The sequence below is a fragment of the Monodelphis domestica genome, chromosome 1, assembly GCF_027887165.1.
Source record: "Monodelphis domestica isolate mMonDom1 chromosome 1, mMonDom1.pri, whole genome shotgun sequence".
Taxonomy (NCBI): domain Eukaryota; kingdom Metazoa; phylum Chordata; class Mammalia; order Didelphimorphia; family Didelphidae; genus Monodelphis; species Monodelphis domestica.
Genome location: NC_077227.1, coordinates 707,478,363 through 707,495,704, shown reverse-complemented (window position 1 = coordinate 707,495,704; position 17,342 = coordinate 707,478,363). Strand labels below are relative to the sequence as shown.

The 17,342-nt window shown below is 47.0% G+C and overlaps 1 protein-coding gene across 1 annotated transcript in view; it reads right to left on the bottom strand.

The window, feature by feature from the left end:
* The window catches only part of CPNE7 (copine 7), a 42,366-nt gene extending 26,640 nt beyond the window's left edge, over nucleotides 1-15,726 (bottom strand). Inside the window, exons 1-3 of the mRNA XM_001377467.4 lie at nucleotides 13,563-15,726; nucleotides 4,100-4,282; nucleotides 3,026-3,100 (exon numbers count right to left, since the gene is read on the bottom strand). Of these exons, the coding sequence (XP_001377504.1) occupies nucleotides 3,026-3,100; nucleotides 4,100-4,282; nucleotides 13,563-13,736 (432 nt within the window). The 5' untranslated portion in view covers nucleotides 13,737-15,726. The remainder of the gene's footprint in view (nucleotides 1-3,025; nucleotides 3,101-4,099; nucleotides 4,283-13,562) is intronic.
* Between the last annotated feature and the right edge of the window lie 1,616 nt (nucleotides 15,727-17,342).

Genomic DNA, 17,342 nt, shown 5'->3' with positions numbered 1-17,342 from the left:
CATCATCGCCTTGTTGACCACAGCCGGGGTCATGAAGGGATTTGGGCCACAGGCACTCCCAAAGCCCATCTGCAAAGATGCAGAAGTGTAGAGATAGAGTGAATGATGGGCGTGGACTCAGGAGGGCAGCTTCATCTCTTGCCTCTGATCCTGTCTGTGTGATCAGAAGGAAGTCCCTTACCTTCTCGGATTCTGTCACCTCATCTGTAAATATGGACAGAGGGGCAGCTGTGGTATAGTATACAGAGCTGGCCTCAGGGTGAGGAAGCTAGGAGTGTAAGCCCTGCCCCAACAGATATTGGTGGTGTCATCCTAGATCATTCATTTCACCTCCTAATGAATGAAATCAGATCCAGGTCCCTCGAAAACAGGGATGAGATGATATCTGCAGCACTGACAGCACTGGGTTATTGAAAAGTTCGAATGAGGGACAGCTAGGTGGTTCAGTGGGTAGAAAGCAAGGCCTGTAGCTGAGAGGTCCTGAGTTCAGCTCTGACCTAAGATCCTTCTAAACTGTGTGGTCCTCAGTAAATCACTTAATCCCAATTGCCTAATCCTTACTACCAACACTTGTATCAATACTAAGTATCAACACAAAGACTTAGTATCAATTCTGAAAAACTTATAAATGGAATATAAATGTCAGTTGTTACAGATTTTGAGAATGACAGGGCAATCAACTACCCCGATTCTTGAAATATTTGGCGGAACTGGTAAAGAGTGGAATCAGAATCCTGTGACATCACTGGTCTAGAAAATGTTTAGTTCCACAACTATTATGCAATTTAGAGCCTCGGAGAGGTTAAATGATTTGCCCAGGGGCACACAGCCAGCATGTGTTAAAGGTCAGGTCAAAATCAATAATCATTTATTAAATGCCTTCTGTGTGCCAGGCATTGTACTAAGCTCTGGGGCTACAAAAAAGAGGCAAAAGAGAGTCTTTGCCCTTAGGGAAACTCACTACCTAATAAGGAAGAAAACAAACACATATATATGTCTGTACATGTGTGTACACATGCCTTGCCTACATGTGTATATTTGTGTATGTGTGTGCGTGTGTGTATACATGTGTATATAAATAAACTATATACAGGTTAAATATGTAATAATGAACAGTGGGAAGGCAAAGGAATTAAGAAGGGTTGGAGTTGGAACTTAAAGGCAGAGAAGGCTAGATTATGAAGGGTTTTGAATGACAAGCAGAGAATTTTGTATTTGATCTTGGAGGTAATAGGGAGCCTCTGAAGTTTGTTGAGTAGGAGAAGAGGGTGACAAAGTAAAACTTACATTTTAGGAAAATAGCTTTGGTGGCTGAATGAGGATAGATCAGAGTGAGGAGAGACTTAAGGCAGGCAGACCTGCCAGCAGCTATTACAATAGTCCAATCCTGCGGTGAACAGGGCTTATACTAGAGCCCTGTTGGTGAACCTATGGCATGAGTGCCAGAGGGGGCTGCTCCCTTCCCCCTCTCCATGTGTGCCTGAGATCATTTCTCACATGGCATGCCCCTCTGTCCAGTATCCCAATAGGAGCGTTTCCTCCATCCCCTTTCTGGGGTAAGGGGGTGGCTCACATGTGGCTTAAGGGACACAGTTTGGGCTCTAAAAGGTTCACCATCACCACACTAGAGTGATGGAGAAGGCAGAGAGAAGGGGGTATATTTGAGAGATGTTGCAAATGTCTTGGCAACAAATTGGTGAGGGTAGGGGGTTAGAAATAGGGAGGAATGGAAGATGCCATGCAGTTGGTGAGCCTGAGGGGCTGGGAAGATGGTGTTACCCTCTACAGTAAAAGGGAAGATAGGAGAAGGTGAAAGAGAACAAGTTTGATTTTTGACATATTCAGCTTAAGGTATCTGAAAGGCAGTTGGAGATACAAGATTAGAGGTCAGCAGAGAGTTTGAGGAAGAATAGAGAGATTTGAGAATCACTAGCATAGATGCAATAATTAAATTCATAAGAGCAGATGAGGAAAGTATGTAGTATAGAGAAAAAAAGGGAAGATGACCAAGAACAGAGTCCTGTGGGACACCCACAATAAGTGACCCTAATAAGGAGCCAGCAAAGGAGAATGAAAAGGAGCAATCAGATAGGTAGGAGGAGGATGAGGAGAGGAAAGGGAGTATTAAGGAGGAGAGGATGATCAACAGTGTCAGATGATTCAGAGATGTCAAGGACAATGAGGATTGAGAAAAGGCCACTGGATTTGTCCCCTCAGAGATGACTGCCAACTTTGGAAAGAGCAATTTCAGTGGAATGATAGGGTCAAGAGTCAGATTTTAAAGGGTTAAGAAGAGAGTTGGAGGAGAAAAAATGGAGTCACCTATAGTAGTTGGCTTTTTAAAGGATTTAGCCACAAAGGGCAGAAGAGAAATAGAACAATAGTTAGAGAGAATACAAGAATCAAAGTGAAGGGTTTTTTTCAGGATGGGAGAGACAAGGGCATGTTTATAGGCGGTGAGAAATGAGCCAGTAGACAGGGAGAGGTTGAAAAGTGATAGAATGGGGATGACAGAGGAGGCAATGTGCTCGAGGAGATGGGATGGAATGGGATCACTTGAACAAGTGGAGGGGTTAGCCTTGGTAAAGAGTAGGGCTGCTTTATCATGTGAGACAGGGGTGAAAGAGAAATTAGTGGCAGGAGGCATATAAATGATGGGAAATAAGAAGAGAAGAAAAGAGAGAACACAGTGAATGGCTTTAATTTTTCCTGAGAAATATGAGGTAAATGCTTAACTGAGAATGTAGGGTGAGAAGGAGCTATAGGAAATTCTACCCATCATGATACATCTCTTAAAGGAGCATGATAAATAAGGAAAGAGGAAGGGCACATTTCTATGGGGTACAGTCTCCTAGGTCTCCAGACAAAGGTCTGAATCCAGGGAAAAATGATCACCCATGGATGGAGTTGGCTAGTCCTAGAGGAGACTCAAATAGGATACATCAAGCTTAGAACCATTGTGGGGGATCCAGATGGTGAGGGATAGAGGATACAAATGCAAAGAACAGCAGGAGAGCACTCATACCGTGATGGTGGACTTGCCAGCATGCTTGCCATTTTTAAGGAGCAGAGCTCTAGTCATCTTCTTTTGGGCCACAATCTACAAAAAGAAGATAGGGAGTCCCATTGGTGAAAGGAAACCAAAGATCTATCAAAGATCACCCTCTAAGGCTCCAAACTATATAAATTAGAGTTCTGTGCTATCAGGATTTTACAGAATCTAAGAGTCTGATGGAACCTTATGGGCCATCTCACCCAATCCATACCCAAACCCTCCATAACACCCCCAAAGAAGCAACCCATCATCTGGCCTCTGCCTAAGACTTTTGTGATGGGTAACCCATCTTGGGCAATTCAGTGAACTTTTGGACAGCGCTAATTGTTAAGAAACCAACCAATTCAACTGAAATCTTCCTCTATACAACTTCCACCTACCCATTGCTCCCCTCTAGGGCCAAGCAGAATAAATCTAATCCCCTTTCCACATAACCCTTTAAATTCTTGAGGGAAAAAAAAGCTACCTTGTGAATCTAATATTGCTGTGTTCTCTATTGTCCTTAATATCCGATTAGACTATAAGTGCCTCATGGGTAGAGACCTGGGCTAATACTGATTGCATCCTCTACTCCCAGGGTTGAGTCATCAACACTTGTTGCTTTATACTGAAGAATGGGGGTGGAGGGGTGATAAGCACCTTAATGAATGATCTCCCCAAAATAGACATTTTACTCTCCAAAGGAGGGAATTTCAAGTAGAGATTTCAGTTGCTACCAAGGCATGACCCTTAGGGAGATTGCTTCCCAGTCAGGAAGAGGTAAGGGGCACCCCAAATCCAATTGAGTAGCCTATACCTGCCTAAGCAGGAACAAAATAAAGCTTTTGCATGTGGGGCAAGACCAATGAGTCTCAGCTCTCCATAAGACCCCTCTTCTGTTTCTTGAGTTGTCCACTGACTGGTCCAGGGTCTGTTTCTCTGCCCCTTGCTGCAGTCCCATTCCTAACCCTCAGGTGACCCCTTCTCTCCCTCTCCAGCACTCTCCCACCCACCACTATTCCACCCTCAGTCTTCACCCAGAGCCTAGGGAGGACAGGTGGTTACCTGCCCCAGAGTACACTCCATTCCTCCCAGGAAGTCATCATCCTGCGAGCCAATGCTGCAGTGTCCATGAATGTCGTACGCCTCAAAACGGAGCTTCTGTACTTCCTCAAAGTAGTAATCCAATGTGAAGACCTTGGAGAACACCGGGTGTAGACTGCTCTTGATTACTTCTGTCCTGTCCACCTAGAACAAGTAGGGTACATTGTACCAGCCCCTTCCCTAAAATGCCTGAGACTTCCCTCCAATGGCAGGCAGCACCCCAAGGGGCCAAATGATGACTGGACCAGGTTTTTTCCTCTTGGACCCTCATTTCTGTCCTACAGGACCATGAGACTCAAAGTCCCATGTCAGGATCTTCTAGGTCCTAAGGAAGAGGAAAATCAGTTCCTAAACTCTAATAAGAGAAGTACTAACACCAGCAGGGCAGCCAACTGGCACCATACTGCATAGAGTAACAGGCCTAGAGACCCGAAGACTCCTTTTCCTGAGTTCAAATTCAGTCTCAGTCACTTACTAGCTGGGCAAGTCATTTAACCCTGATTGCCTCAGTTTCCTCATTTGTCAAATAAGCTGGAGAAGGAAAAGGCAAACCACTCCATCACCTTTGCCCAGAAAACCCCAAAATGGGGTCACAAAGAGTTGAACACTACCAAAAACAACTGAACAACAACAATTAACAAGAGCTTGTAAGAGAGAAAGTACTAGGCTTGGGGTTATAAGAATCATCCGATCATAGATCTAATGCTAAATCAAGGTCTTTTCCCCTTATAACACTCTACTTCTCACAGGACTAGGTTTCAGCCCTAACTCTGATGCTTAATTTACTAGCTAGACAGCAGAAAGAATATTAAACTTGGGAGTCAAAAGAATCAAAGTTCAAATCCTACCTTAGATACGGATTATAAAACTGGGTAAATCAAGTAACCTTTCCCAGTCTCAGTTTCTTCATCTGTAAAATGGCAATAATAATAGCACCACTTCCCAGCATTGTTGTAAAGATCAAAAAAGACAACCCAAGTAAAGTAGCTTGTGGACCATAGTGTTACTGAAATGCTAACTATTGTTGATAGCTGATTTTAGCTAACATATTTCATCTCCCTGACTCATCCCTCAATATCGAAATGTTTTTGGCTCACTTTACAGAGATGTTAATAAAAGAATGAAATTAGTTAATCCTATCTAAAAATGCTTTCCACAGATGAGGAGTAAAGCAAAGTCCCCACCAAGTCCTGCTCCCCTAGTCTACACCGCTCATGCCCCAAGCTCTAGGGCCACCAAGAAGCAGCATTAAACTCTTCACCACATTCCCCACTTGCAGTCATCCCCAATCCAAGGTGAGTCTCTTTCCTTCCTTTGCTGCTTTTGAGGACATGAAAGACACTCCCAGGTCTGGTTCCCCACAGTTCAAACACTGGCAGTGGGAATTCAGTTACCTATTCTTTCTCCCACCCCTACTCCCTCCCCAAGCAGTGCTTCCATCCCTAGAATAAAATAGGCTGCTGGGCAGAGGGGTGGGGGTGTGAAAAAATGTCATCAGATGTGGTGGAGAGGGAGAGGGGAGCAGCTCTGCCTGAGTCCCTCTCCTTTCTAGTAATGAAGGGGGGGGAGGTTTGGAGGGAAGGTGGCCAAGTGCCCACAAAGAGTGCTCTGCATGCCCTCTTTGGCACTCATTCCATAGGTTCACCATCACTGTCCTATAGGATAAAATATAAACTCTTTATTCTGTATTTGAAGATAAAGCTGGTTCAGAGCAGCAAGGTGACTCAGTCAGTGCACAGACTGTCAGGCTTGGAGTCAGGATTACATTGGTTCAATGTTCTCCTTAGACATTTCCTAGGTATGTGACCCTGGGTAAGTCACAACCCCAATTGCCCATCCCTTACCCCTCTTCTGGGTAATGTAGTTTTAGGGGTTCAAGATTTTCCAACTATACAAGGAAATCAGTCTTCCTCCTCTCTACACCTAGAATTCCTTCTCTTCAAGATCCAGCTCAGATTCCACTCTTCACTGTTGATAGAGATAAGCCCTAGACCTGGGATTTCAAGAGTACAGAAAACTTAGGGTAGTCCTAGATTCAGATTTGGCCTCAGACACTTCCTAGTTATGTGACCCTGGGCAAGTCACTTAAATTCCATTGCCCAACCCTTACCACTCTTCTGCCTTAGAACCAATACACACTAATGATTCTAAGACAGAAGGAAAGAATTAAAAAAAAAAAGAGTACAGGACACTCAACACTAATGCATTGCTGGTGGAGCTGCAAAATGATCCAACCATTCTGAAGGGCAATTTGGAATTGTGACCAAAGGGCTATAAAGGAATGCAATTTTGACCCAGTAGTACCACTATTAAAAAAAGGGATTTTTAAAAATGGGAAAGAACCTGTTTGTACAAAAATATTTATAGCTGTGCTTTTTTAGTGACAAAGAATTGGAAATTAAGGGGATGTCCATCAGTTGGGGAATGGCTGAACAAATTTTAGTGTATGATGATGACGGAATTCTATTGTGCTGTAAGGCATGATCAGCAGGATAATTTCAGAAAGGGCTGGGGAGACCTACACGAACTGATGCAGAGTGAAATAAGCACAACCAGGAGACCATTATACATAGTAACTGCACTATTGTGGAATGTCCAAATGTGATAGATGTTGTTATGAGCAGCACTACAATGATCCAGAACAATTCTGAGGGACTTATGAAAAAGAATGCTATCCACCTCCAGGGAAAGAACTGTGGGAGTCAAAATGCAGAAGAAAGCATAGGATTTATCTCTCGTTTATTTGGGTATATGATTTGGGGTTTTAGTTTTATAAGATTACTCAATTACAAAAATAAATAATATGGAAATATGTTTTGTGTGGTAATACATGTATAACCCAGATTAAATTGTTTGACAGCTCTGGGAGCAGGGAGGGAAGAAGAAAGGGAAATAATATGAATTCTATAACTCTGAAAAACTTATGTGAAAATTTGATACTAAAATATTTTTTAAAGATATCTTTAAAAAAGGGGATGCTTGTTCCATCCCATTCGTAGTGGTGTTTAATGGGTATTTGCAGGTGGGATTTCCATCCCTTTGGGGTTAGGGACTTCTACCTCCAAAGTCCTGGCTTGGGTCATGAAACACGGAGGCTGGAAATGTGGGCACAGGCTGAAGGAGCTGCTTCCTAGGGCTGGACACCCATTCTAGAGCATTCTTCTGGTAGAAATGCCTTCCACCAAGCACTCCCATTGACTTGAAGTAGAAGCAAGCACCTTTAATGGCCTATTGAAGGAAGGGTGAAAATGAGGCCAACTGTCACTTCCCCAGAGGGTGGGTGGAAGCCAGCCTTCCTGCCCCATTTTCTAGCCGAACAGAAATAGAAAAGGAGACATGTGGGTGACCAGCCTTGTACGAAGTGGAGTAGACAGTTCAGAGTTAAGGACCACGGTAGACCCGAACTGCCTGGATACAGGCAGGGACTTGATGGAGCTAAAGACGAGGCTAAGTTAATTTGCAAGAGATCCCAACAGATTTCTTTAGACCCATTTTTAATTACTGTAACATCACATATATTGCTTCTGAAATTAAATTCTTCTCCTTGAAAATCATTATCCTGGCTTTAACTCAAGAGGGGCAGAATCGGATAAGGGAAAGAGAATAGGTGTAATTTGTACCTCACTTGGTGATATTTGGTGTGAGAGTTCCTGATCTCTGGAGAATGAGATTGGGGGCAAGAAAATGAGTCTGGCCACCTTAAAGGTCATTCAATTCCTCCTAGGCTGGCTTGCTATGTTAGCTATGCCATAGTCACTGCAGAGGATTTGGAATCAGGAAAAGTCGTGTCCTTGAGTTCAAATCTGCCCTCAGACACTTAAATTCTTTGCCTCGGGTTCCTCATCCATAAAATGAGCCAAAGGGGGGAAAATGGCAAACCACTCCCATGTTTTTGCCAAGAAAATGGAATCACAAAGAGTAGACAGGACTGAACAATAGTGTCATAATACTCTCCACTACACAGATTAATAGGAATGATGCTCTCTTCTGAGCAGTTAGAAGCCGGGATGGAGTTGAGCAGTAATGGGGACCTGGGGATCTTTCTTTCCTCTGCATACCAGGTAGAAGCCCCCTTTTCCTTTAAGCAGCAGGATACTATAGGAAGACTACTGGCTTGACAGTCAAGATACCCAGATGCCTCGTTTTCTAGATGCCACTAACTCCCTGGGGTGATGTTGGGTAAATTATAAGATTTAGAACCATTTAGGACCTTAGAGATGATTTAAATCAGTCTTTTTGTGTCGTGACTCCTCAGAATAACTATATTTAGCTTTTTTTTTTCAATAATGAAAGGAAATGTTTCATTTTAGTTGGAGATGAGTGAAAATAAAGATGTAAATTTTTTTTTAACCATCTAAGTTTGTGGATTCCCTGAAATCAATCTCAACCATTCTTCTCATTTTATAGATGAAGAGGCCAGGATTCAGAGAGGGAAAAATAATATGCCCAAAGACACAGAGCTGGGAGTCTAACTTGGGTCTGGACTCAAAATCCAGTGCTCTTTCCCCCACACCCTTCCCCGGCTTCTGGGTCTCAGTTTCTGCACCTGTAAGATAAAGGGATTGAACCTGATTATTTCAAAGGACCCTTTCAGCTCTGTAGCTCTGATTCTACCTAAGTCATGCCAGGAGAGGAGTGGCAGGGGACCCAACCAGAACCTGGATCGAAGGACATTTGAAGGAACCAGATCTAAACCTGGTACTCTAGCTCAGAAGAACGTCACCTCGGGTTCCCTTTACTCTACCCCAAACAGCTCAACAAGAGAGGTTCTTTTTTTGCATCATGAACCTTCTGATATTCAGAGACACCTACTGACCTCTTCTTATAATCACAACTTTAAATGCAGAATATAAAACACATGGATAGAATGAAAAAGAAAATAATTATATTGAAATAAAGATGAAGCTTTCCCCATCCAAATTCCTATAGATGCCTCCCCCTGAAATCTATCCAAACAGACCATTGGTTTTCTGTGAACCCCAGGTTTTAAGGACCCCTGATCTAGTCTAACCTCATTTTGCAGAGAAGTAAATCAAGGCCTAAAGAAGGGACAGAATTTACCAAAGATTGCAGAGCTAGAATTCAAACCCAGGCCCTCGAACTCCAAATATATGGAGTGAGTGAGCTTTTCACTGCATTCCATTAGCCTGTTTCTCCCACAGTGGGCTCCCAGCCAGTCAGCCAGGCTGAGTGGAGCAGCTGCCAAGCCCCCCCACCAAGGTTCATCCTAGTTGGGTCCCTTTGTTCCCATCTCTCCCTTTCAGACCATCAGCCTCCCTACTCTGCTTGCAAGCTTTTCTGTTGCCAGCTCTCTCAGATCCAGGAGATCTGATAAACTCCATCACCCTCAGCTCTTCTGGACATTGTGTGGTAACCTTCAGAGGGGCTTTCGCTTTTTTAAAGGGTAGAGTGATATTGAATCCAAAGCAATGAATTCTAGAAAACAGAACTAGAATGGGCTGTATATGTCATATTGTTCAAATTTCCCATTTTACAGATGAAGAAAATGAGGCTTGGAGGATTAACCTGATTTTCCCAAGGGCAGTTAATGGCAGAACTGAGACCAGAATGTAGCCCTCAGGAGTGAAAACACTATTAAATTGCCTGGCAGCTACCAGAGTGGGGAAGAAAGGAGGGAGGGGGACAATTTTGATCATATACCTTTGGAAAATGCATGTGGAAATTTGTTATTACATGTAATTGGCACCAAAAAAAGGCACTTGCTGATGTGAAAATTAATGAAAACCAAGGCAAGTGTGAGACAGGTAGATATTGGAGAAGAGGGTTAGGGAAGCCTTTTCCATGGGACCAACCATATCCCTCTGAAGAGATGCCCCACTCTCTCTGCTGGTTCTGCCTTGGATCCTGAGGTTAGACCAACTTTATCCCTTGTGAGCTCAGAAGAAGGAAGAAGGGGCACTCGAGTTCTCCAGCTCCACAGAAAATCACCCCATCAGGTGGAGGTGACAGATTAATTCATGAATAAAGAAAGAACTCTTCTTTATGATGAGGCAGAAGAACACCAGAGCAGTTTCAGCCCCTGAACCAGGGACTGACATCTGGAGAGATCTCTGCCCTACTTTTCCCAAAGGATCTGGGATTTTGACAAGTCTTGCTACAAAGCTGGAATCCAGTTGGCCTTCCAAGACTTCTACCATTTTCCAAGACCTGGTAGGCACAACCTTCCCCTGGGCCATTTTGGCCTGGTTCCTCTGAGACTCCTGATGGCCCCCCAGGATGGAGGATTCATTTACATCTGCACCTTTCCCCTCCCCCATTCCCCACCCTCCTTCTGGCCTCAAAAATCTCCTTTGGGTTCTTCCTGAAGGTTTTCCTTTCTTGTCCTTCTCTTTGTATGTATAGCAGCTGCCAAGACCTTGGGCCCCAAGATCAGTGGCTTGATATAGACTGAGGTGCCTCTACTTGGGACCACTGGGCCAGGGCTACCCCCAGCCCTTCCAGATTCACACCCATGCCTGGCACCAAAGCAGTGGGCTCTCAGTCCCATCCTGTCACTCTCAAGCAGCTAGCTGGCCCCAACCTCCTTTCTCATGCTTGGAGGCGGACACTTCTAATCAGCCCTTTTATTCTCCTGCAGTTTCCCAACTCCTCAGCCCTTGCAGTCCCTCCCCATCCAATAAGAGAAGGGATTGGGAAGAAGGCAATGGATGGTTAGGTGGATGGATGAATGGATGGAGACCAGCAGATAGACAGACAAACCACAGCCCATTAGTGTGGCTGAGTCATTATCGGACCTGACTGGCAGCTCCCAGGCTTTTGGCACAGGAGTCTGCTGCTAGGGGCAGATCCCTAGGGTCCACAAGGCTGCAGTGAAGCCCATGGCCTAGGGAGGGGCAGGAGAAAGAGAGAGATCCAGCCTGCACTCCTTTGCTTCTTAGACTGTGGAAGGATCTCTGCTCCCCCTGGGAGGTCAGAGGAATCAAGCTGGCCCTGATCTGAACACCTAGGATTCCCAGAACAGACTGGGGAGCTCAGGTCAGATCCAGAAAAGAAAAAGGGTCCCAGCAAGTATATCCCACTCTGATCTCCCTTGACCAAGAGCGGCCCAAGGTGTCTCTCTCTAAATTATCCTTTTATCCTCCCATCTCACCCCCACCCTGCAATGCCCACAACTCTCTAGTCTTCATGATCTGGAAGGCAGAGATAGCTCCTGCTGGACAGCACAGTTTAACTGGGCCAAAGCAGAGAGGCCAACCCAGAGAAAGCTAAGGAGCCTTAGTGGTGATTAGACTTAGATTATTAGAACTGGAAATTAATCCTAAAGACCAGCAGATTGAAGGAACCTAGAGAGGGAAAACAACCTCTGACTTCCTCCAGATTACAAAGAGACAGAAGTGAGATTAGAATCCAGGTCATCTGACTCCTCAGTCCAGTGGTCATTCCAGAAAATCACACTACCCTAAAATCACACGGCTTCCTATTCTCTCTGGACCCAAAACAGGCTATAATTATAGGGCTGTGGATTAATTCTCTTGTGGTTTACTGGATTGAGGCAGCTGAGATAAATTTAATTCAAATAATTTAGCCCTAAACGGGACTGTTTGATAAGATCTTTTCCCTCCATCTCTAAACTCTCACTCTTCATTTCCTCTTAAAAAAAAAAAACAAACAACTTACCTTTCATCTTAGAGTCAATATTGTGTATTGGTTCCAAGGCAGAAGAGTGGTAAGGGCTAGGCAATGGGGGTCAAGTGACTTGCCCAGGGTCACACAGCTGGGAAGTATCTGAGGCCACATTTGAACCCAGGACCTCCCACCTCTAGGTTTGGCTCTCAAGCTACCTCCCTTCATTTCTTCTTGCTTCCTCTCCTCCCACTACTCCCAAAGCTCAGTGAATAAATCAACCTAGCCCCCTTGATTGAAAAGCAATGGAACTCCAGATTTTTCTATCATGGCCTTGTGACTAGAGGGTAGTGTAAAGACTAGGGTTGAAGGAAGATAAGAGCAAGTGTCTGCAGTATGCTGATTCCCAGATAGGTTTCTGACAGCCATACAGAAAAGCTTAGGTGCCCAAAACCAGTGGGCTCCTTACCCCAGGCAGGTTTAACTCACTGGTTTCTTTTTTGTTTTTTTTCTGGGTTTCTAAAGCAATGGAATCTAAATGCCATTAAAAGGGCCTTAGTTTCCACCCCACCCATCCTGGCCCTCTAGAGACATTTTCTAGGGCCCAAAGACTTCTGTCTAGTCCTAAACATGCCACCCTTAGCCTCAGAGGGGTCAAGAAATGATCAGCCTTAAGTCAGTGGGGCACAAGGTCCTCAGTAGCTGGCATCTACCCAGAGTCAGGTCTGTCCCAGGCAGATACCATCAAATCATCCATCCTGACTGCCCTGGGGTCAGTTTTATTGGCCACACAACCAATTGCTGGCGCCATGGCTTGGCTACACTCCTTAGAACCTTCTCCTAGAGCCTCTTTGGACAATGTGGATTCAGTGTCATCCAGGAGGTGAGGATGGCCACACCCTGGATCAGTCTAAGGGTGTCAGAAAGGACTCTATTTGGGCTGCTCCACTCCCATCTCCCAGCCCAGGTCCCTGTCCACTGGGGCTAAAGAAAAACCAGAAGGAAGCCTGGGAAACTGAGAAAGTCTTCAGAGCCTGAGAAGGCTGGGAGGGAAAGGGGAGAGGTGGCTATTCACCCTCTCCCCAATCAGGAAAGGCAAACCACCCTCCCCCACCCCAGGGCAGACTCACTCTGCCCAGCTCTTCAGCTCCAGATTACCAGGTCAACACGAGGACTCCTGGGCACCTTTTCTCCTCACTTGGATGGCTCTTGCCACCCCCACATCAATAATTAATTCTCTAATGGAGCGGGCCCAGGGTCCCAGGAGGCAGTCTGCCACCTCCTGGCACCATAAACAAGGATGGAGGTGTGTCCCCTTATTCTCCTCACACACACCCCAAAACGCACACTCGGTTTTCAGTCTCTAGTTCCTAGGGGCCCAACATCGCCTGCAGGATGGGGAGGAGGGGCGCAGCACTCCCACTAGGTACCCAGGGGGAACCAAGCAGTCCCCTAGCAAGCAACCTGTTATTAGTCAGGAGCGAAGCCTTCCTGCCCCAGGTAGACAGTTCAGGAGCTCCTCCGCTTGCCCTTCCCAGACCGGGCTGGGGTGCATCTGATCCCTTCAGGGAAAGGCTACTCAGTAGTCCAGCTAAGAAGCCTCACCTCTGAGGTGGCCATAAATGCCCCGCAATTCACCTCCCTCTCCTTTCCATCCCCAGATTCGCCCGGAACTGGGCCACATTCCCCACTCTCCTGCCCTAGCCCACCCTGAGTCCCCCGCCTGTCGCACCTCTCCTTCCCTTTTCCCCTCTCTTCTCCCCCCCCCCCCCCCCTTCACTCTTCTCACTCCTCTCACTCTCTCCTCGCAGCCGCAGCCACAGCCACTGCCGCTTCCTACCTCCACCCACTGGCCCTGGGACTGCATAAGCAACACCACGCTGGGGTCCGACTTGTTGAGCGGGTCCCGGTCCAGCAGATGCCGGCAGCTGAGCCGGAGCTCCACCTTGGAGACGCAGGTGGCGGTGACCACCCCTAGGGCGGCCGGAGCTCCTTGCTCCGAACCTGGGTTCATCTTCGCTCCGGCTAGCACTTGGTTCTCCCCGGGAGTTCGCTAGTAGATTGGCTTAAGGAAACGAGGGGGCGCAGAACAGGGAGCGTCCGGAGAAAGTGGAGATGTCGACGGCTCTGGGAGGGAGGGAGTCCTGCAGGTTCAGGATGGAGATCACTCCCCCTTAAAAGGTTTCCACCCCTTTCTTCTTCCCGAAAGCCCCCCTCCCCAAGCCCCTTTCTCCACCCCGGCTGGGGATGGGGCTGTTCTCCGAAGCCCGGGGCAGAGGACAGGATCCGAGGCACGAGAAAAGGTCTAGGGGAGCTGGCTCACTGGGAGTGGTCCAGAGCCAGATCTGCTGGCCCGTTGGCTTTCCCGCGGGTCCTCCGTTCCCTCCCTGGGGGCACGGGGTTGGCTTCCGAAAGGGCCAAAGCGCCGGTCTCCAAAGTGGCAGAGTAATATGGGGGGAGAAGCCGGGCCCCCGGCGGGCGCGAAGTTGACAGCAGGAGCAGCCCCACGCAGTGGCGGGCCAGCTCTGGGCCGGCGGGATGGAGGGCAGCCGCGAGCCAGCCCACTGTCGCTGTCCCCGAAGCTCTCCAGGCGCGCCACTGAGGGAGGCGCCTGCTCCCAGCCGGCGGGGCGCAGCTGGACAGAAGGGGCCAGAAGGGACCAGGACTGGCAAAAGGCAAATGAGGGCTATGGATGGAAGTAGAGGGGTGCCAGGGGAGAGGGAGGAATAGAGGGAGGGAAGAGAGTATCGGAGCCCCCAGGCCAGCTGCTCCCCTTGTCTCTCTGCCTCTGCGCCAGGGGAAATGGTGGCCAGTCCCTAGGCGCGGCCCCGGCTTCCCATTCATACCCACCCGGGGCGGCGGGCACACGTGGCTCGACGGGCAGCAGCGCCCGGCGTATTGGCTGGCGGGCAGGGCCCCTCCTTCTCTCCCTCTTTCCCTCTCTCTCTCCGTCTCTCTGCCTTTTCCTCTTCTTCCTCCTCCGCCTGTACCGCCGCTGCCCGCCGGTATTGCGGGGAAAGAGGTCGCTGCAGCCACCGCCTGGTTGGTCTAGACTTGCTCCACTCAGGGAGCGGCCTGCGCCCCTCAACCGAAGGCCATAGAAACAGCCCCACCCCGCCTCCCCCCGCCCCCACCTTAGGTGGCTAGGGTTCTTTTGGCCCAGGGCACAGACATCATCCCAGGCTGGGCTGCAAAGCAAGTCTGACATTCCCACAGGTAGCCGGGTGTGCCTTTCTTGGTGCCTCTGGGACCCGGTTAGACCTGGAATGCTATTCAGTACAAAGGGGGGGGGGGGAGGGAGATGAGTCAGGAGGATAGGAAAAAGCAGACTCGTTTCCAGCTGCCCTTGGTGGGAGCACCTACTGTCTTCAGGAGCACCTACTGTCTTCACTGCTTCTCTTTAAGTGTCTTTCTTCTAAACTGGGTCCACTAGGAACTGATGCCAGCCCCTGGGAAGGCTCCTCTCCCTCTCTCTGAGGCACCAGTGCTTCAGCAGGAACAGCTAGTTACCCAAGTAAACTATTGGCAGTTTCTTATTCAATTCTACAAGGCAGGCAAGGAAACTGGGACATTCTAGGTCTCCTTCCCCCACCAATCCTACCCCAGGAAGAGCCATCTCTACCTGCCTCTGACAAGAGAGAGGTGAGACACATTGTGCCTAATTGGGCACCTCAAAACCTAGGGCTCTGGGATAACTTCTCTTAATATGAAGAAGGAGCACCCTAGGACATCCCTACACTCACATACCCCAGCCCCTTAGACCCCATCCTAGAGCAATGCATCATGTTCCTGGAGTTCTTCCAGGTGTGGGATGTGGAGATATGTGGAAGAAGGCTGAGCCTTCTTCTGGCTCATCCCTCCTGCCTCTTCTGTGTTGTGGGTGCTATCAGCTTGGCTCCTGGGATCCTTCTCAAAAAGAAAGAGGCACAAGCTAAGAACTCCTGGGTTCCCGAAGGCTTTTCATTTGAAGACCACAGGTTTCTGGCTAAAGCCCAGTCATACCCAGGACCTTTAATGTCCTTATGTCCCCTCCCACAAAGCCAGAAAGGAGCCAATCCTGATTCTACAGGAGAGTTAGCAACCTTTCCTCTATGCTCTAAACATGAAGACTCCTCCCCAAAGAGTAGTTTCACACCACCTCCACCCTGGCAATGAAAGGAGCAAGGAGGAGTCAGGAAATATCCTCCCAGCCCATTCTCCTTGACTATTTCAGCTAAAAAAAAAAAAAAGTAGGCTATAGGCCTGGGCAGGAGCCATGTCATCTCAGGAAGGGAGGAAAATATAGAAATTCTGAAGCAGAAACTAATGACAACCTAGAGTGAGTTTGGGGTTTAAGGTAAGAAGGAGAGAAAGGAGAAAGGGAAAGAGGAAAACCTCATCCTGTTTTACTGAGCCCCTGGAAGAAGAGTCTGTGGCCAAAGTGGTTCTGGAAGCCCAAGATAATTCCTTTCCCTGTCCTTGAGATAGTGAGCAAAAGCTGTCAGTGTCATCTTGTTTATTGTCTATGTCTCCTGAGAAGGGATATACTTCTAACAGAGAACTCCATCTCTTAATTATCCTGTCCCAGCTTTTGATACTCCCCAAAACCAACTGAAAGGATGCTAATCCTAAACCCCAGGGAAGAAGCAAAGACAAGAGCCCTCACGTGGTCATATGGCTTCATTGCAGGGGTTTGACACCTAGTATAGAATCAAGGAATTCACCTTTGTTACCTGGATCTGGAAGTGTGGAGAAGAGGTAAGAAACCTGGACCTAGAAACCTAGGAGCCAGATGAAGTGAAGGGTGGAACATCCACAGCAAGTCTCGACCTTCTAGCCCAAGGCAGAGCTGGGCTTATATCTCCAGGTCTGGTAGGATCCTTAGTTTCCTATTCTGAACACCTGCCCCTCTGGGCCCAGACTGCACTGTTCATTTGCTTTAGTCCCCTTGTTCCTCTGGGATCTTGCCCTGGTGCATAGACCTCTGAAAGGAAGGTGCCTCTTTCCCAAAGGTTCCTCCCTCAGGTTCTAGACCAGTAGTTCTCAAAATTTGTGGCATTGGACTCTTTTGCACTATAAAAAATTATCTAGAACCCCAAAGAGTTTCTATTTAGATAGGTCTTATCTACTAGTATTTACCAAATTAGAAATTAAAAAGAAGGAATTTTAATATTCATTAAATATTAATATTTGCCATATTAGAAAATAAAAGTGAGAACATTTAAAATACTCCATTTAAAATTTCATTAGAAATTAGGGTTACTTCTAACAAATAACATATTTTTGTGAAAAATAACTCTATTTTCCTGAAACAAAAAAAAATGTGGTGACAAGAGGGACATTTGTTTTGCATATTTTTACAAATCTCTTCAGTGTCTGACTTAACAATAGACAGCTGGATTCGCCTTTCTGCTTCTGTACTCAATCTGTTAGAAGGAGCCATTATGCTGCCCAGTACTCAGACTCATCTTCCCGAGTTCAGATACTTATTAGTTATGTAACCTTGTTTGCCTCAGTTTCCTCATCTGTAAAATGAGGTGAAGCCCAAAATGCAAACCACTTCAGAGACTTTGCCAATGGGGTGATGAAGAGTTGGGCACAACTGAACAACAACACTCAATCTGTTGTGATATATTATTTT